Source organism: the organism of the source record quoted next, unplaced genomic scaffold, assembly GCF_019419815.1.
Source record: "Pyrus x bretschneideri cultivar Hongxiangsu unplaced genomic scaffold, Pyrus_bretschneideri_v1 Contig19, whole genome shotgun sequence".
Classification (NCBI taxonomy): Eukaryota; Viridiplantae; Streptophyta; class Magnoliopsida; order Rosales; family Rosaceae; genus Pyrus; species Pyrus x bretschneideri.
Window position 1 is genome coordinate 7,214,318 of NW_025999490.1, and position 19,795 is coordinate 7,234,112.

A 19,795-nucleotide genomic window follows, 5' to 3' on the forward strand; every position below is an offset into this window, starting at 1 on the left:
TTAAGTGGCTAAATACATTGAATTTGATACTTTAGAATAAGAGCACTTTTATATGGTATTGAGACCGAAATAAAATATATAGAATAAAATTAGGGGGTTTTAACGAAATAATCTTGGTATTGTTTACTTGAACGAAAAATGATATTTATACTCTAAAAAGTCACTCCTAGTATTATTCACTTACAACTTAAACCGTATGAAAACCGACCGGCTGCGTCAATTTAACAAATGTGACCGGCCGCGTCAATTTAACAATTGTGACACAGCTGTCCATGTTTCTTCGACCAAACGAGGTATCAAACTGTCCACTTTCAAGTACCATGCTCAAAAGCATGTTACGATGTTGGCATTGCATTGATTCTCCCCATGCATTTGTTGCTACCTATGATTTGGTATTTTTTCGTATTACTTTTCATTTGGTATTTTACAACTTTATCCAGTCAAAAACTCATAAGAGCTTATCTTTGTGATTAAACAAGCACGATCAAATTTCTATGTAACTTATTAGGAATCTAATTTTGTTCATAAATGATATTTAGATGGTGAAAACAAGCAGTTATGACACGTGCATGGTAAACGTTCTTTAATCACAAATTTGTAGACAAGTAAATGCACCCTAACATGCACATGACGATTGTTCTTGCAACAATGATCTAGGGTACCTGGCTCATTTAGAATTTACTATGAGTTATATTCATCTTCTACTTACAAGTAAAAAAATGTTAAGTTATAGCCCTTGTAGATAGTAAGTAAGATATTGAATTATTTTTCAGTTTCTTGTAAATACATCGTTGTAATAAAATTTTTGAGTAAGTCAATTATTTTTGAAAACTTTCTTTTTTTCCTTTCAGAAAATGTCCAAGCAATCAAAACTGGGACTTGGCCCGCCACGAGAGGTGTGCATTTTAGTGCAATATTTCCTAGCGTCGTCCAAAAGGTTTCAGAATGGAACAAGCTCTAATGTTAGGGAAATCAAAATTTCAAACTAAATTTGTAAACTAAATAACATGTTATTAATAAAAAATAAACACGTTAATTAATATTTAAATAATAATCCAATCATCAACATCCACCTCATTTGATATACAAAATTTAGTGTAAAAAATTATTTTCTCTAGTATTATCTTCTTTTTTTTAAAAACAAGAGAAAAACAACAAAACGGTGTTTGCCAACTAAAAAATGGAGAAATGTGGTCAACAGGGACATGACTGGGAAATAACTAAAATATAGCGGCAATAAAGGAAATGTGCCATCTATAATAAGAGTTGTTAATATATAAAGGGGTAGGGGCAGTACTTGCGAAGTCAAAAAATTTCTCTTACATTCGCAGTTCATTTCGCATCGTTGTTCGAAAGGGCCAACCCCCCGAGACTCGAGAGAGAGAAACAAACTCGGGCACACTCAGTGAGTCGCGGCCCAGAAAAAATAGACAGACAAACAAGAAGCTCCTCTTCCTCCACTATCTTGATTCTCACCCTTATCGACTCCATGAGGGAGGTCTCACTGCCCTGAAACGACAGCGTTTGCTCCCTCCCACGAAGAGATGGCCCAAAAGCTCGAGCAGCTGCTCAAGGAGGTGGGATCGAAGCTCGAGACCCCTCATTCTTCCAAAGACGCTCTCGTCAAGCTCTTAAAGGTTTTGCATTTCTCTAATTCCTTATTTTGTGTACCCAATTTTTCTTCTCCTTCGGAATTATTACTCAAAAACTTCTCCTGTTTCGTGGAAATTGACGCTCGGTAACGTTTAGTTATTTTAGTTATTTTCTGTTTGGTTGCTACGAAACAGGTGAAAAGAAAGCGAAAGCTAGTATTAGAAATTTTGAGTTCCGTTCACTTTTTCTCCATGGTAATTTCTTCGTCGAGATTGAAATTCTCGGCTACAGCATATAAATTAACTAGTTCAATTAGGGTTTTGGTGAGGAGATTAAACATAGTTAGCCTTAAGATTTCAAATTACACTTCTTTTTTGGATTTTAGGGATTCGACCGAGTGTTCAGTGAACTTTCTCTGTTTAGAAGTTTTGATTTTCTTAAATTTGAACAAGTTTGGGGGACAATTTCTCTGATTTAGGGTTAATATTCATGCCCTCGTGCTGTGTGGCTTTAGTGGTGGCTAGTTATGTCTGTGGTATTTAGATGCGAAACAAGTGAGTGGAAGAAACAAAATCGGGATTCCAAGTATTATGTTCACTTGTGAGACTGCTCCAGATTTACACGTGGAAAGATTCTAGATTTTCTTGATAACTGGGAAAAAGTACATGACTTGACATTGAAGTTCAATTATTCTCATGATTTGTTAAATTTAAGCACATCTGATGGCCAAAAAAGCATTTTTGCTAGTTGTTTTGCAATGTGCCAACTATCAGTCCAAATGTGAAAGCATATTGTACCCATTCTATGTGATAAATATTTCAGTGACCTAATGACTATAAGAATTTTAATTTGTTTATAGCTAGTGGAATAGAAATATAGGTTTGTTATTCTGAATTGCAAAATGACTATAAGAATCATGGAAATTTCAATGTTATTTTATATTTTCTCGTGATGATAAGAACAGATCTTTATGATTTCATCTTTTCTGTTAACCCATTGTTCCACTAATTAATGTCTGTTGCAATTTTTCAGTTTTAAACAATACTCTAAACATTCTTCTGATAATCAGTAAAGTGGATGCATATAATTGTGTGACTTGTGTAATTTGCATGTAAATTTAGGTTGAATTTTATTATTATTGATTATTTTCTTCCAACTTGCAGCAAGCTGCATCATGTCTTTCGGACTTGGATCAATCACCTCCAGTGTCTACGTTGGAGTCAATGCAGCCTTTACTTAATGCAATTGTCAAGCCAGAACTGTTGAAGCATCAAGATAGAGACGTCAAGCTTCTAGTAGCAACTTGTATTTGTGAGATAACTCGGATTACTGCACCTGAAGCTCCTTATAGTGATGAAGTACTAAAGGTGCATTTATTTATTAAGTCAGCTGGTTTAAGGATATACTGTGTTTTCATTTTGTCAATGTGTACTCTCAGTCTCACCTGATTGTTCCGAATATCTTTGCAGGATATATTTCACTTGATTGTGGGAACTTTTAGTGGATTGAAAGATACAAGTGGTCCATCATTTGGTAGAAGAGTACTCATTTTGGAGACTCTTGCCAAATATAGGTCATGTGTTGTAATGTTGGACCTCGAATGTGATGATCTGGTGAATGAAATGTTCAGTACATTTTTTGCAGTTGCCAGGTTTGTTTTGTTTCCTGTAATTATATGTATATGAGTTTGAACTTTGAAGTATCTTGTTATCGTATCCTTCAAAGCATATGATCATCTCTCTAAGGTGTTCCTTTCTTTTCACTATGTTTCATGAGTTAATTTACTTTGATTAAGTTACTGGAACTCTATAATCTATGTTGCTATATATTTCCAAGATAATGTCTATAGATCAGTCTGATAATGGGCATCAATTGGTTGGTTAGTTTCAAAAATAGCTTTCCTATAATGATAGAACAAAGATGCAATACTTGAAACAAGAGAACCTTTATCTTATAAAATGTGAATCCTTCAAATAGAAAGTTAACATGGGATACAACTAGTAGCAACACATGTTATCTGCTAAAACTTAAAAGTGCCCTGGGAAGGGGTGGTTGGGTTGCTGTTAATTGGTTGACTGCATTTCTTTCTTCTTTCTAAATGATTATTTTTGAAGGAATAGTTTCTGCTTCAATTTAATAATTAATGTTTTGAAATTTGTCACATATGCAGAGATGATCACCAAGAAACTGTTTTGTCATCGATGCAAACAATCATGGTTGTGCTCTTAGAAGAGAGCGAGGAATTGCGAGATGATCTTTTGTTTATTGTATTGTCTATATTAGGTCGTAATAGAAGTGTAAGAATCTTCTCTATTCTCTGGTCTGTGGAATTAATTTTATAGTTTTTCTGGGTCAAGTTACATTGTGTGCTGACCTTGTGAAATTCAAATACTAGGATATCACTGTGGCTGCTAGGAGGCTTGCCATGAATGTTATAGAACAGTGCACAGGAAAGCTTGAATCTGGCATTAAACAATTTCTTATATCATCAATGTCAGGAGACAACAAGTCTGAGAATCATCAGATTGATTACCATGAAGTCATCTATGATGTATATCGTTGTGCTCCCCAAATCTTATCAGGAGTTGTCCCATACCTGACAGGAGAGTTACTGGTATATACTAATCCAATGTCTGACATTTCAGCTCTTCATACTACATGACATGGATATTTTTAGTTGGATGAACAAATTTAAAGGAAAATTTTGAACGTCTGCAGACTGATCAGCTAGAAACTCGTTTAAAAGCGGTTAGTTTAGTTGGAGACCTATTCTCTCTGCCAGGCTCTACCATCTTCGAAGCCTTTCAGCCAATCTTTTCAGAGTTCTTGAAGAGGTTGACTGATAGAGTTGTGGAGGTTCGCATGTTGGTCCTCCAACATGTCAAGAGCTGTATGCTGTCAAATCCTTTCAGAACTGAAGCTCCCGAAATAATTTGTAAGTTCTTTGGAGTATTTAGATGCATGCTGTCAAATCCTTTCATATCCTTCACCTGCTGATTGTGGGCTGAAATAACATTTTCTAGCTGCCCTCTGTGACCGGCTATTGGACTTTGAAGAAAAAGTACGAAAGCAAGTTGTTGCTGTAGTTTATGATGTGGCATGTCATGCCCTTAGTTCCATTCCACTAGAAACTATAAAACTGGTTGCAGAGCGCCTTCGAGATAAATCTGTATATACACTTGTCCCCCATATCTTTATTTGTGTCCATTTAGTAATTTTTTTTTCCTGTCCATTTTTCATAATGCTCCATTTTCCCCTTCTCAGCTACTTGTTAAAAAGTATACCATGGAGAGGTTAGCTGAGATATTCAGGGTTTATTGCGCAAAGTGCTCTGATGGTCCACTCCTATCCAGTGATTTTGATTGGATTCCTGGGAAGATTCTGAGATGTTTTTATGACAAAGATTTCAGGTAAGCCCTTCAGGGTTTCAGTTGTTTATTGGAAGTTTGCGTAGTCCAATACGTCATATACATATTTGTTATATATAGGCTTTTGCTGTTTTCATTGTACAGCAGTAGCAGATTGTGATAGGAGGAACCAAGTAATGATAGGTTCAAGATCTTGATGTATATCTAGTTCGTCCTTGTTGTGAGATTTTTATTTATTTATTTAATATATTAATTAATAAAATGCGTTATAAGAAAATTCTGATTCACTCTCTGACTTTTTTTGTTTGTCAAATGGTTTGATTGAAGATCTATTAACTACTTTTCTACGTGATGATTTGCCTATTTAAAATAACCAAGGTTCCTAGATCGACACTTGACACAGGTTGTAATCTACTAATACTATGCATGGGTAGTCTATCATGTTTGTTGTTGAGATTCAGGTTCTGACAACTGCAAGTGCAGAAACTCAAATTGTTTACAGTGAATGGTCATGATTGTATTGATGACCAACACATTAGATTTATTGTCGAGTGGTAGCTTTAATAGTATTTTATATTTTGGGGTTTTCCCACTTGCTACCTTCTTTTTGAGTCTGAATGTTGAGCACTTCAATTTTGCAGATCTGATACAATTGAAAATGTTCTCTGCGAGTCCCTGTTCCCAACTAACTTTTCAGTAAAAGATAAAGTTAAACATTGGGTGAGGGTCTTCTCAAGATTTGATAAAGTTGAGGTTAAGGCTCTTGAGAAGATTCTGGAGCAGAAGCAAAGGTATGTTGTTAATGCTTGGATTGGATACCAAGCTACGACTTTCAATAATCCTCAACTTTTTGATCTTGGTATTTGATGATTTGTAAACTGATTTTCAGGGGATTTCTTCTTGGATTGCAGGTTACAACAAGAGATGCAGAAGTATCTGGCACTTAAGCAGATGCATCAGGTTAGCAAATACTCCAAGTTTGAACTGTGCAATGTCATATGATGTCCCAAGCAATGTGACTCGTTGTGATTCAAATGCAGGATGGTGATGCTCCTGAGGTCCAAAAAAAAATTCTCTATTGCTTCCGTATAATGTCACGGTTGTTTGCTGACCCAGTTAAGGCTGAAGAGAATTTTCAATTTCTTGATCAACTGAAAGACGTTAACATCTGGAAGATCTTAACAAATCTTGTTGATCCAAACACTGGCTCCCAGCAAGCTTGCACCTTACGGGTAAGGAGTAACTCACTCACTATTGTAATGTTTTATAGTAAGTTCTTTAACGATAAAAAGCGGCAAAAATGGTTTGCACTAGCAAGGCAACCTCTATCTGAAATCAAATGCCTCATGTTTTACTCTCATTCTGCCATTGCATCAACATAATGGGTGTCAATCTCACCACATTGGACATATAATTGTCACGTCAACAACTTTAGCTAGTTGATACCCCCACCTCCAACAGGGCAAAACACACACACACAAAGACAACTAATTTGCTGCCTATATGCATTAAACTTCCTATCATATCCCACCTTCACATAGCTTTACAATTCTATGACCCGTCTAGTTTTTCTCCATTGTTCTTGCTTGATACAGCTGTAGTGGAAATTGTTCAAGGAGGTTAGAGCAAGTTGGGTTATTGCAAAGGGTTGTTTCGAGCTTCTAAGCACCAAGGCTTTAGGAAGGGGAAGAAAGCTAAAGCTTTGTGGGGCTGTGAGGTTTATTAGGGAGTGGGAGTAGAGGAACTATGGGGTAGAGTAAGATACTGGGCAGCCCTGTGGGCATCAGTTTTGAATGAGTTCAGGGAGTTCAGGGATTATTCTCTTTCTTATATAGTGAATGGATGTCTTAGCAGCTGTAAAATGAATGTGGTTCAGCTTTAGTTAACTTGTAAAGTAGTCCTACTTGAGAGGTCCTAGCTAGTTTTGCTAGTTGTTTGATTTCTTATCCATTTGTTGTAATTCCTTCTATTGTTTTCATAAAATTCTATCATTTTGTCTCCAAAAAAAAAAAAAAAAAATAGCCTGGTATAGGATATGATTTCTGAACCTAATTTTCTCTCAGGTTTCTTATTTTGTATTAGGACATGGAAACTGCATGTTGAGGTTGTATTTAAATTGATATTCATCCAAACCTTATTTTATTTGCAGGATGATTTGCTTAGGATTCTAGGTGAAAAACACCGACTATATGATTTTCTTAGCACTTTCTCAGTGAAGTGTTCTTATCTACTTTTCAACAAAGAGCATGTAAAGGAAATTCTTCTGGAGGTTCTTGTACACAAATCTACCGCAGATATGAAATATGTGCAATCTTGCATGAATATTTTGGTGGTAAGGATACAATTCTTACTATCGCTTTTGTAGACAAATCTGTTAAATGTTTGCTCTGATTACTATCTGCTCAAGCTAGTAAACAACACTTTTCCCCTGGTCTGTGGATCAACAACTATGTCCCAAATTTCTGCGTACTTTTGCTTTCTTGTATTATTATATTATCTGTCAGGGACCTCAGGGTCAAATTTTTTTATCATTTGAGATTGGAGGTTCTTACAATGTTATCATCTTTGGCCTCATATATTATAGTTAGCAAGAGTTTCCAGTTTCATTCCCCCAAAATTTGATGTTATTTGAGCATTTTCAAGTCTAAATCCTAATTCTCTTCTAATGCATTTTCAGATTCTTGCACGCTTTAGTCCATTACTACTCAGTGGGACAGGAGAAGAACTAGTAAATTTGCTTAAAGACGATGATGAAACCATAAAAGAAGGGGTTTTGAATATTTTAGCAAAGGCTGGTGGTACCATCCGGGAGCATCTTGCAGTGTCATCAAGGTCCAATTGTTGGAATTTGAACTATTATGCTATTCCCCTCGTATATATTGCTCATTGTTGTCCTATATTTATGTTGCAGTTCCATAGACCTTGTATTGGAGAGGTTGTGTTTGGAGGGCAGTCGAAGACAGGCAAAGTATGCTGTACATGCCCTCGCAGCGATAACAAAGGATGATGGACTTAAATCACTCTCTGTTCTATACAAGGTTTAAGATTAGTGTTACTTTATGTGCACAATTAGATCCTCTTAAATTGTATAATATTATGATAATGTTAGCAGTTGGGAAGTTGATATTTCTCAATTTGCAGAGGCTTGTGGATATGCTGGAGGAGAGGACACATTTGCCTGCTGTACTACAATCTCTGGGGTGTATAGCTCAGACTGCAATGCCAGTTTTTGAAACTAGAGAGAAGGAAATTGAAGAGTTTATAATTGAAAAGATCCTAAAGTGCAATAATGTATGCCTCTCTAATTCACTGAACTTGTGATATATCTTTAATTTTATGACACAATGATAATTTGTTTTCTTGCGTATGAATGCTTTACTTTTCAGAAATCAGGTGACTATAAAATTGCATCCTGGGATGACAAAAGTGATCTTTGTTTGCTAAAGGTTGGTCAATTTTGAGAGATTTTTATTTTTATTTATCGTATAGAATTGTGTGGGTTTAATTTCTTTGTTCATTTTGATCCTCCAAAAGGAATTAGGTAACTTTTCCAGGATATATTAGTGTAATACAGTGACTCTTTGGATTTAATACCTTTTGGCAAGCTCCTTATACATTGGGTTGCTCTTTCATTTTTCTTGGTTTTTTCTTTTTTGAATTGTAGATATACGGGATAAAGACATTAGTAAAAAGTTATTTGCCTGTCAAAGATGCTCATGTTCGCTCTGGCATTGATGGTCTGCTGGAAATCTTAAGAAACACACTTTCTTGTGGAGAAATATCAAAAGACATAGAAACAAGGTAAGTTCAAAATTGTACATTTTCTGGTTATGGTTGAATCAGGTTGATCAATCTACTTCAGTTTGTTGTTTGTAATATGCGGCGTCAAATTTCACGTAAAGCTTTTGTGATCTACAGTGCAGTTGACAAGGCTCATTTGAGGCTTGCTTCTGCAAAGGCGATTCTTCGTCTGTCCAAGCACTGGAATCATAAGATACCTGTTGATATCTTCTACTTAACCTTGAAGACTTCAGAGGTGGAGTTTTTCTGGTTAATCTTTTCAGTATTACTTGCTGTATTTTTTGTTTTTGTTATGTTTTTCCTAATACAATTACTTAATTGTCGTATTCATGCAACTAGATGTCTTTTTTTGTCTTTATTTATTTGTTTATTGTTTTTGGTCTTCTAGATTAGTTTCCCTCAAGCTAAGAAAATTTTCCTGAACAAAGTTCATCAATACATGAAGGACCGGCTTTTAGATGGAAAATACGCTTGTGCATTCTTTTTTAACACATCTGGATCAAAGTCAGTGGAGTTTCAAGAGGTATCGATACTAGGATTTATTCATTCAGAGTAATCATCCTTGTTTTAGCATGTTTATTGGCTGAAGTTTGTATTTTGGTTGAAATGGCAGGAGAAACAGAATCTCGCAGACATTATTCAAATGTATCACCAAACAAGGGTGCGGCATCTCTCCATGCAGCAATCTGATGCCAATTCATTGACTGCTTATCCGGAGTACATCCTCCCATACTTGGTTCATGCCCTTGCACATCATTCTTGCCCTAATATTGATGAATGCAAGGATGTGAAAGCATTTGAGCCGATATACCGGTATTATATTCCCTCTTACATGAATTTATAGATATGTTTTATATGAAATCAGAGCTGAAATGATTGACAAAATGAGACTGAATTATTCTATATCTGTAGTTAAATGGTATCTTGGCATTTATTTTATTGTTAATGCTCATTCTCACTGAGTTGTCGTTTTCTGTATTTTACAGGCAATTGCACTTATTTCTGTCTATGTTGGTGCATAGAGATGATGATGTCAAGTCAGAATCTAGTAGCAACATTGAAAAGGAGGATATTTCTGCTATAATCTCTATCTTTCAAAGTATCAAGTGCTCTGAAGATATATATGATGCAACAAAGTCAAAGGTTGATTGATACTGTTTTCTTTATTCAGGTTCTCCTGAGCATATTCAATCATCGGTCCCTCCCCCTGTTCAAGCTTACTTATGTGGTACTTTGAAATTTTCAGAATTCACATGGTATTTGTGACCTTGGGCTGTCAGCTACCAAGCGCTTATCCCCAAAGGAGTATGATTTACAAGGATTGCCTGCATCAGTTCCTCTACCTTCTATGTTGTACAAACAGTATGACAAGAAAGAAGGAGATGACTCTATGGTAAGGGATCCCTTTTCCTTTTTAAGTCGCTTGCTGGATAAGGCAGGTAATGTAATGATCAAGAGCAGGTGCCTTGCCTATGTGTTGAGCATGCGGTTATAGTTTCTGGAATGAGAGATTAAACCCACATTTTAGACTTAGAAAGTGGACTATTCTGATTTCTTGCTTGTGTACAAGAGTTGAGAACTCAAAACAACATGACTTCAAAAGAAAAATAGCGTAATTATTTTCAAGAATTAGTCACTTTCCATGATATGTGATTGAGCCAGACTGCTTAAGATATTCTAATGCTTTGTGCTAAACTACTTGGGTTAAAGTTAAACCAACATCAAGTTTTTCTTGTAATATTTTGCTAATTTTGGTCATATTCTCAATTTCTTATGATACCAATTTAGTGCTTGTGTTTGATAGGCCAGTGAAGGGAAAACGTGGTTGGCCGAAGACTCTGTGCTGGCTCACTTTGAATCTCTTAAGTTAGAGTCTAGTGAGACGGTATGTTATAATACTGAAGAACACTTGCACTCTTGAAATATGCTGTGATATTTGGTGTATCATTGATCTTTTAGTAACTTGTATGCGTTTCTTTCATCACAATAGGGACTTTCAGAGATTGCTGAAGATGAACTTATGAAAGATGGTGAAAGAGATGGAGGTGAAGTGCCTTTAGGAAGAATTATAAAGCGCTTAAGATCTCAAAATTCCAAGGCTAAAAAGGCAAAAAAGAACAAGGCATCATCAGCTGATGCAGAGAATGCTGAAAATAGTGTTGATATATTGAAAATGGTCAGGGATATAAATTTGGATAATTTGGAAAAGCCTTCTAAGTTTGTGTCAAGCAACGGTCATGAAAATCTTCCAAGCAAGAAATCAAGAATGGATCTAAAGCACGAAAAGGAAAACAAAAGAAAATCTACTGAGGCAACGTCTGTCCCCATTCCTAAACGTAGGAGGTCATCATCCGCTCATGGTGCTTTCAGATCACCTAGAAGTACTTCAAAGTCTCCTCTAAGTGCTTCAGTAGACGATGTAGACAATGTAATAATTTTATCATTTCAATCCATCGACATGAATGCTAGGATTCACCACAGCTCTAAAATAAAATGTCTATGCAGAGAAAACTGGTACAAGGCACCAAGTCAGATTTGTTGGTTTCATGCTTCCGGAAGAATGCTACCTCCTCGTCACAACTTAAAGGCAGAGCCTCTGACCATGGTCTTAATGATGAGACAAATGAAGTTGGAGAAGCCAGTGACCATGAAGTGAGTTCTCTTCCAACTTTTTTTTATTCAAAATGCATAACATCATGGTTCTCTTAGCTGTTCAACATTGTAATAAACTTATGTTCTACCTTTATTGCAGGAGCCTAATGTGCTGGAGGCTGACAAGGATGACCTAAATGGTGATTTCAACTCTCCTGCAGGATCCATCAAGAAGCGGAAAAGAAAGAGCATTTCTGGTTTGGCAAAGGTAGTTGATTTACACCTTCATATCCAACATCACAGTGGTGGTGTCATTAAAACTGGCACACCTTCCATTATGGTATCATTAGTATGTCGTTTCTGAACTGATGCAGTTTTCTATTTTCATCCGTAGTGCAAATTCAAGGAAAGTGGAAAAGATGTCGAAGACTTGATTGGTTGCAGAATAAAAGTTTGGTGGCCAATGGATAAGCGGTGAGTGCTCTAATAGATAATCTGCAGACAAGACATACAGATTGAAGCTTTCCTTTTTGCTGATTATTATACCCAAAAACTGTCCCTTTCATTTCTAATTTCCGTCTTACATTGCTACTATATGATTATGAACTAGTTTATAAGAACTAGAATATAAATAAGCACTAAAATACTTATTTGGCTTATTTTAAAATCTACAGATTTTATGAAGGCACAGTGAAGTCGTTCGATACGTTAAAGAGGAAGCATGTGGTAAGCTGCACTTTCTTTCCCTTATCATCTCTTGGATATATAGATAGCCTGTTGTAAATGTGCACAAATAATTTTCACTTGTTTATGTCATATGGAAGATACTGTATGAAGATGGAGATGTAGAAGTACTACGGTTAGAAAAGGAACGGTGGGAGCTCATTGACAAAGGTCGCAAGCCCACAAAGGTGTGAAAAGTTTTGATCAGAATTCTCTCCTCTAGCTGATAGCGTTCTGCAGTTCTACTTCACATTTCCAGTAAAGGAACAAATCATGACATAATTCTGACACATTACATGTTTCCTCATTTACAGAAGTTAAATTCGTCAAATAAATCCCCCTCAAAAGAAGTGTAAGTATGGTCTCTCTGATGCAAGCCTGTAGATTATATGTTCTTCAAAGTGATTCACCTAACGATTTTGGGGAATATTTGTTAGCCTTGAACGGGATAGTGGTATTGATGTCTATGGTATGCCATCTCATTTTCTTCTCTTTTATTATTACAGGTCCCCTGGTCAAAAGAATAAGCGCCCAGGTGGTTCGCGAGAGAACAAAAAACCAATTAAAACGTGAGTGAAGTTTGCATCCCTTGCTTATTTGTCTGGTACTTTTTCTTTTTCTTAATAATGAAAATTGTAAATGTGATTGGTCTCTGATTTTGTAGAGTTAAAAGGAGAAGAACACCAAAGAAAAACTCGGCTGGGAAGAAGGGTGTATCAAAAAGAAATCATTGGGGAAGTAGGGACAAAGAGAGTTCTGAAGTATCGAATGATGAGGCTGCCCTTACATCTAAAATTGATGAAATCGACTCAGGTAAGATTTCTCATCAGTTTTCATCTTGATGCCATAGTGCTTGTGACATATGATATACCTATCTGTAATGGCAATGACGTTTGGTGCAAAGGTCTGGGTGGACCTGTAAGAATTCTGACATGTAATGAAACGTAACGATGGCTGATCCATGTTTTGTTTGTGTAATGATTCCATGTTTTGTTTGTGTATCTAATCTTGAATCAATTTCTTTTGCAGGTAGTTCAGAAGAAGAGAATGCTGAAAAAGTGGACGAGAACGTGACAGATGAGGGGGAATCTGACACGGAAGTGAAGTTTGTTTCTGAAGGACAAGGGAAAGATGCAGAAGAAAGTCCAAATGATACCGAGGAATCTGATGAAGAGAATCCTGGTTCGGAAGGGATCCCTGCTGAAGACATGGACAGTATCCCACAAGATGCCGAAAATGGAAATGAGGAGATGCAACACTCAGAAGAGAAAGAAGCAGATGAACTAAGTGGAGGGTCAAGAGGGGTTAATGAGGAAGATGCGTCAGATTCTGAAAGGACTCAAGAAAAAGATGATATTTCTGGTAGTCCCTTGGAGAAATCCCATGTAGAGCCTTCAAGTCTTTCTGATGCCGGAGATGACGAACTTTCTGATGATGAGCCTCTTGTACTCGCCTCCAGCCTTGCTTTTTTTATATACAAAACGCTAAAGCTGTGTTAGTGGCATTTTAAAGTGAAATTCTTAGTTTTAATCGTCTTGTTTCTTGTGTGCCATGGATGCAGGGCAAGTGGACGCAACGAGTAGTGAAAAAAGGTTCAAAGCGAGTGCGATAAGTGGTGGAGCCACTTTGTACCACTTTTACCTTGGGTTGGCTGCGAGGCTGTGAGTAATCTGTGGCGTTGCAGTATGGCGTGGGCGGTGAAAGAAGAATGAAGAATGAAGAAGGGTGGCCGGCAGCATTGATGTAGAATGTAAAAAAGACAAGCGTAGGCATATAATATGCATATCCCACTGACTGTAGGTGAAGAAGTGTTAAATGGTTGTAACATTTTGGGTATCTTTAACGACAGCAGCGACTGTACGTACTGGACCTGGGACTTGGTAATGGTTAGCTGATAGATTTTGACATGCGATGAATGGGCTCTAGTCGAGTCTGAGTATAGTCTAGTTGACGCTAGTTTACCACCACAATTTATGCTTGAATGGCCGCGACATGTACAGTAGAGTTTATACGTGGGGATAATCGTGTGTTGTGTTTGTCTGTTAATTCTTGCTTGAATCCTAATAACATCCATGGAAGTGATAATTGGAGGGCTTTGTTTTTTTTCTTCTTCTTGAGTTTCATGTGAATGTTGGATTCGTTTTTCGGATTAGCTAGCTTTGTTTGCAGACAGCCGAGGGCAATTGAGCTTTCTAGTGATAATTGTTCACATGGAATGGAATCAAATGGAAAGACGCAAGTTTGTTTGTTTATATATTCTTCACCCACTCACCCACAAGGGCCACTACACCACCATTATGTACCATATATACCATCACCATGTGTTTTAAGTTCATCTTTGATTTCGTATGCTAATGTAAGGAAAGGCATCCCTTCATATCCCTTCCACCTAATTCACCAAGTTAGGGCATCCGGATCATTGAAATTTGGATCCAACGGCTAATGTTATCATAACTTTTAAAGTGAGCTTCTGTTTGTAGCCGTTGGATCAAATTTCAATGATCCAGATCCTCGAACTTGATGGATTAGGAGAAAACGATCCCTTTCCCTAATATAATACAGCAATTATTGGCAAGCAATTATTATTTACGTTTCCAAAATGAATGAAATGACATCAAGAGTCAACTCATCAGACGGTCCCACTAATCTATAGCACACTCGGATCGGACTAGAGCAGATGTTGTGTGTGTCCTACCTTTGGTCAAGTCTTGACTGGCACGTGCCTGCGTTAATCCACTACTGATGCCATCATCAACTCCTCAGCCAACCTTAGTGACCGGTTACCTGGTATTCCCGCTTCCGCTGGCTGTCCAAGTGTCTCCTTATTTTGACGGTAAATAAAACCAGAAAACCCATTACTAATACTAAACCAGAGGGAGAGCGGGAGAGCGGGAGGAGGAGAGGGCCATAAAATCCAGTTCCATAGGATCAATTCAATATTAATTCTTGTTCATAAATCCTTAAAAACAAATCTCTACTGCCACTGCCTGTGGCTGGTAAGTCAAGTGAAGTGCTTCTCTTTCTTTCTTTCTTTCCTTGGTTTTTGCTTTTCATGCTATGCTTCTAAATTACTGCACTTGTTCTCCACATATGATAATACAAATTAACTACTTAATTTTTTTTTTTTTTTAGTTTAATTTGTTCAGTGAGTGAGTGCTGGGTGGCCAATGGCTTTTATTTCCTTGCAATGTTTTGGTTTTGCTGCCTTTGAGTTTCTTGTTAATAATATATATAAATTTTTTTGGATATAAAATGTGACATAGATAATCTGGTTATTGGTTGCTAAAACAAGCTTCTTTTTTCCTTTTCTGTTTTTAATTTTCTGCAAAGCCTCTGTCTTTTATTTTCACACACAAGTCAAGCGAACTATATGTATATTATTTATCGGTTTATTTTATGTGATCGATCTAAGATATTCTTGAATAGTCACACAGTTTTTTCTCAAATACACATGTTGTTTTAAACTTGATTTTAAGGTTATGTGGAATTGTTAGTAACTCCGCCTTTTCGTTTACTGAGTTTTTCTTCTTCTTTCACAAATATTCTGTAAAGTTCCATGGAAATTGTTTTCTTTTGGTAAATGGTTAGATATGTCTGAGTCATGTGCAGAAGTTGGCAAATTTCTGGAAAGTGGAAAGGAAGTATGGGAGATTCATTGGGTTTGATAAAAGTTACAGTCGTGCAAGGGCAAAGACTGGTAATCCGGGATTTCAAGAGCAGCGACCCTTATGTTGTTGTCAAGTTGGGCAATCAGGTGAATTTGATGTCCTTTTTTTTTTTTTTTCTCAACCGTTTTCATGAAATTCATAGTTTTGCTTTAATACTACGCGGCATGCACAGAGACACATATTCTTGTTCACAGACACACATGACTTTGTAGAACTCACCCTGAGCTGAGTGCATTGTATTGTCTTCAGGAGAATTTGTGTTACTGTCCTCATAAGCTTACTTGATAAATAACCGGGAAAAGAGTGGGACTTGAAAAGAGGATGGGAGACGGGGGAACTCAAACAAGTAACCTGTCTTTATATTCTAGGAAGGATGAGTATCAGTTAACCTTTTAACCGACGTTGAATCTAATTTCCTACAAAATATGTTGAGTGAAAGTAACGTTACGCAATCTATCTTCTAGGCTTAATGACCTGGACCAACAGATTCTGTTGATATGATTATGGTAGCAAGAGGGCTACCTCGCTTCTTTATTGTTTAGCCCTTCAACTAGAAGAAGTTAGTTTTACCAACTGATTGAGAACCTTTCATATTTCACTCAGTCTTTACTATGGCCAGATTAATCTTGGTCTGGATGTATGATTCCAATTTCCTTCAAATGGTTTATCAAGAGACCAAATTGCTTGAATTGATTCCTTCACATGCTAAGATTGTAGTTTTTTTCCTTTCGATCGCGCACTCTTCAACGATATGCGGAATTGGAATATCCTGTTGTCTTTACTTCAAATTTCGTGTATGAGGCCTTCACAGTTCTAGCATTACTATAGACTAGAATATCATTTGAGCGTTTCTTTGAGGGGCCTGTTTGTAAACAGGCTCAGAGTATCTTACGTATTAATTACTTTGGATGTGCATAAAGTTGTTTTACAATAAAAGTTGAACTTTGAAGCGACTCATTAGTATCATCTGTACCAGGGGGCTAAAACCAAGGTTATCAACAGTTGCCTCAATCCAGTTTGGAATGAAGAGCTAAGCTTCTTCCTTAAGGAGCCGATTGAAGTTCTAAGTTTGGTAAGTTGGGCATTTGAATTTGATGGTGGCCAGTTCTTCTGATGAGCTTAATATATTATGTTGTAGTGTTTGATAGTGTTTTGCCAAAATTAGACCATTATTTTTCCTTAATTTGTACATGTTTCGTTATTTCAGTTTTGGTTTTAGTCCAGTTAATTTTTAAATTTTAATTTTCAGATTTTATTATGTTCACTGTTGTTTTGAAGTCAATATTCCTGAGTAATTTGCTGATGATTGATTATATAGTTGGTGAAGATGACTTGGGAAATACTATTCCCGTTACAACTCTTTTAGGCTTGTATGACATGACAAAAGGTCTTTTTCCGTAGGAAGTGTTCGACAAAGACTTTCTGAAGACGGATGATAAGATGGGACATGCTCACCTCAGCCTTCAGCCAATAGTCTCCGCAGCTAGATTGAGACAGATTTTGAGTGTTTCATCCGGTGAGACAACATTAAGGAAGGTTGTCCCAGATGGTGAAAATTGCCTAGTTAGGGAAAGCTCCATCGCTTGTGTAGACGGTGAGGTGGTGCAGAGTGTTTGGTTGAGGCTTTGTGACGTCGAGTCAGGGGAAATAGAACTGAAAATCAAGTTACCTAAAGCGCTGGTTGCTTAGTGCAGAATTCAGGATCGGCTTAGGTGTAGACCTCTTAACAGTGGGGAGAATATAGCTTGGTCATTTTCTGTTGCAACTCCTCTAGGAAAACCTAGTATGAATATGTACTAGGCTACTAGCCCAGCTGCCCAAGGGGGGGGGGGGGTTGGTTGTTTGAACTTGTGAAGACTCATTAATCTGGAATCCTGTGCATGTATAAATGTAATCTAGGTTTTATGGATAATGTAGAAACTCGAGGTTTTGCTTATTGATTAAGGGAGTAGCTGATCACATTCTCATCTATTTTCTCTTGTTCATGACTTTCTCCTTCTAATTAAGTAAACATGCAAAAGAACGACTCTATTTTTCATCGTTGACTCGACTGAACTGAAAAACCTACTGCAAATATGGAGTTAGGTCAGTTGATCAATACAGTATGCTCACCCCTTCCGTCCAAGCTTGAATCCACCCCTCTATGTTAGAGTATTATTTTGTCAAGAAAGACTCCTTTTCAAGTGAAACGTTTTTTTTTGTGACGGAGGGAAAATATCTTATGGGGGTCAGTTTGTATAATAGAATATTCGAACCACCACTGCAGTGGTAAAATGCACGGTATGGGACGTGTAGGTCCGCGTGTCTTATTATATGTATTAACGGGTATAGTTGAAGAGGTTGCATTGCATTCATGCATTGTTTTCAATAATGATTTGATATTTGGCTATATGATTCTATGACACTTAATTTAATATTGGCAATTTACTGTGGTAATGTTATGTCCCTACTGAGCTGTTGAAGCTCATCCCTCTATTGTTATGCAAGTATACGAACTAGACATTCAAAAAGTAGACGGGATGAGATCGGATTAGATGTGAGAATATAATGTTTATTCATCTATTTACTGTAGGTTGTAAAGAATTCTTGATTTGTTTAAGAATCATGAATTATTTTTACAAGAGGAATTTTTTTTCCAACCCGTTTCAGTTTCCTTTTAATTATTTAGTTTTTTTTACTCATGTTTCGGATTTGAGTTCGAGTTTTTATTGTCGACCCCGGGTTCGGGGCGTGACATTTTTCGTGAGCAGAAAGGAGAACTTTATAAGGTGTTTCAAAGCGGTTTTATGATTTATTGAGTAACAAATGTACACTTAGTAGAATATTTAAGCCGAAAACTAAAAATAAGTGAAAAATACAATAGTGAGGACCAAAACATCGTCAAATGGGGTTCCACCCTACAAAATCTCATTGGAAAGTCTTCCCTTAATTTTCAAAATTTCGCGCTAAGGTGAAGGTGAAAATAAATAGATTGAATGATGATTAATGAGAGATATAGTCTTAAAATCACATGTAGGTGAGACTTAAACAAAAAATAACAAAATTTTGTTTTGTTTAATAATTTTTCATCATCTTTTGGTTGACAAAGAGTGTTCTATTAATATGTAGTTTAGATTTATATAAAATAAGAATTAACAAACAAAAAAAAAAAAAAAAAAAAAGGAGAAGTCACATGTGACATTCTCTCACCCTCAAGAATTTGAATCATTTTTTTACATTTTTGTTAATTTTTATTTTATTTCTCTTACCAATACAACAAACTATCATATTCATGTTCTTCAAAATATATTTTTCTGTGCGTGGAGCCCGACTCGTTTTTTGAGCACTCGGGAGTTCCCCTCGTTTTGCGTGCACAGAGCCCACCTTGTCTTGTTTGCCTGGGTTCTTGTCGTCATGCATGTGAGGTGTCTGTATCGTTGCATGCCAGAAGCCTACCTATTTTACGTCCATGAAGCTTGCGTCGTTTTGGCGTGCACGGAGCTAGCCTCGTTTTTCGTGCGCAAGGCTGGCCTCAATTTGTGCAATGTGTCTCGCCTTATTTTCCATGCATAGAGCTCACCTCGTTTTGTGTGCCAGAATCTCGCCCATTTTTTCTGTGAGTGGAGCCTGCCTTATTCATCGTGTCATGGTTCTCCTCGTTCTGTGTGAGCTGAGTCCACCTCGTTTTGCTTGCGTCGAGCGTGCCTAACACCCATGTTTTTTTTTTCGAAAAAAATGCAGATTTTTTTTTCTCAAAATATTTTTCCTGAGAATTAATTTAAACTATTTAAGAAATTTTGAAGCAGTTTTACGGTTGATTGAGCAACAAATGTTTACTTAGTAGAATATTTAAGCCAAAAACTAGAAAAATAAGTGAAAAATACAATAGTAGGACCAAAACATTGTCAAATGGGGTTCCACCCTCAAGAATCTCAACGGAAAGTCCTCCTTTAATTTTCAAAATTTCACGCTGAGGCGAAGGTGAAAATAAATAGATTGAACGGTTATTTATGTACAAATTTGCAAAATTGACTAAAAAATTTGAGATACCCATGTTTTTTTTTTTTTGTG

At 36.7% G+C, this 19,795-nt stretch overlaps 2 protein-coding genes across 3 annotated transcripts; both read left to right on the forward strand.

Annotated features, from left to right (window-relative positions):
- Positions 1 to 1,303: 1,303 nt before the first annotated feature.
- On the forward strand, positions 1,304 to 14,186 carry LOC103956009 (sister chromatid cohesion protein PDS5 homolog A). The gene is made up of 34 exons (XM_009368262.2): positions 1,304 to 1,637; positions 2,757 to 2,960; positions 3,063 to 3,244; positions 3,764 to 3,890; positions 3,989 to 4,207; positions 4,312 to 4,528; positions 4,617 to 4,762; positions 4,858 to 5,003; positions 5,603 to 5,752; positions 5,873 to 5,921; positions 6,002 to 6,193; positions 7,111 to 7,293; positions 7,639 to 7,793; positions 7,873 to 7,999; positions 8,103 to 8,252; positions 8,348 to 8,407; positions 8,626 to 8,762; positions 8,880 to 8,997; positions 9,151 to 9,285; positions 9,376 to 9,575; positions 9,749 to 9,905; positions 10,009 to 10,155; positions 10,567 to 10,647; positions 10,753 to 11,190; positions 11,268 to 11,414; positions 11,515 to 11,622; positions 11,749 to 11,828; positions 12,029 to 12,080; positions 12,179 to 12,265; positions 12,392 to 12,429; positions 12,584 to 12,646; positions 12,742 to 12,890; positions 13,107 to 13,522; positions 13,639 to 14,186. The coding sequence occupies exons 1-34, from the start codon at positions 1,545 to 1,547 to the stop codon at positions 13,687 to 13,689; spliced, it is 5,004 nt and encodes a 1,667-aa protein (XP_009366537.2). The 5' UTR covers positions 1,304 to 1,544; the 3' UTR covers positions 13,690 to 14,186.
- Positions 14,187 to 14,925: 739 nt separating this feature from the next.
- On the forward strand, positions 14,926 to 17,730 carry LOC103954479 (protein C2-DOMAIN ABA-RELATED 11). Of its 2 annotated transcripts, XM_048582471.1 has the most exons (4): positions 14,926 to 15,073; positions 15,687 to 15,831; positions 16,722 to 16,817; positions 17,147 to 17,730. In XM_048582471.1, exons 2-4 carry the CDS (start codon positions 15,721 to 15,723, stop codon positions 17,432 to 17,434), a joined length of 495 nt encoding a protein of 164 aa, XP_048438428.1. In that variant the 5' UTR covers positions 14,926 to 15,073; positions 15,687 to 15,720; the 3' UTR covers positions 17,435 to 17,730. The 2 variants fall into 2 exon arrangements, with proteins under 2 accessions (XP_048438428.1, XP_048438427.1); XM_048582470.1 differs by lacking the exon at positions 14,926 to 15,073 and having other exon boundaries at positions 15,667 to 15,831.
- Positions 17,731 to 19,795: the final 2,065 nt, after the last annotated feature.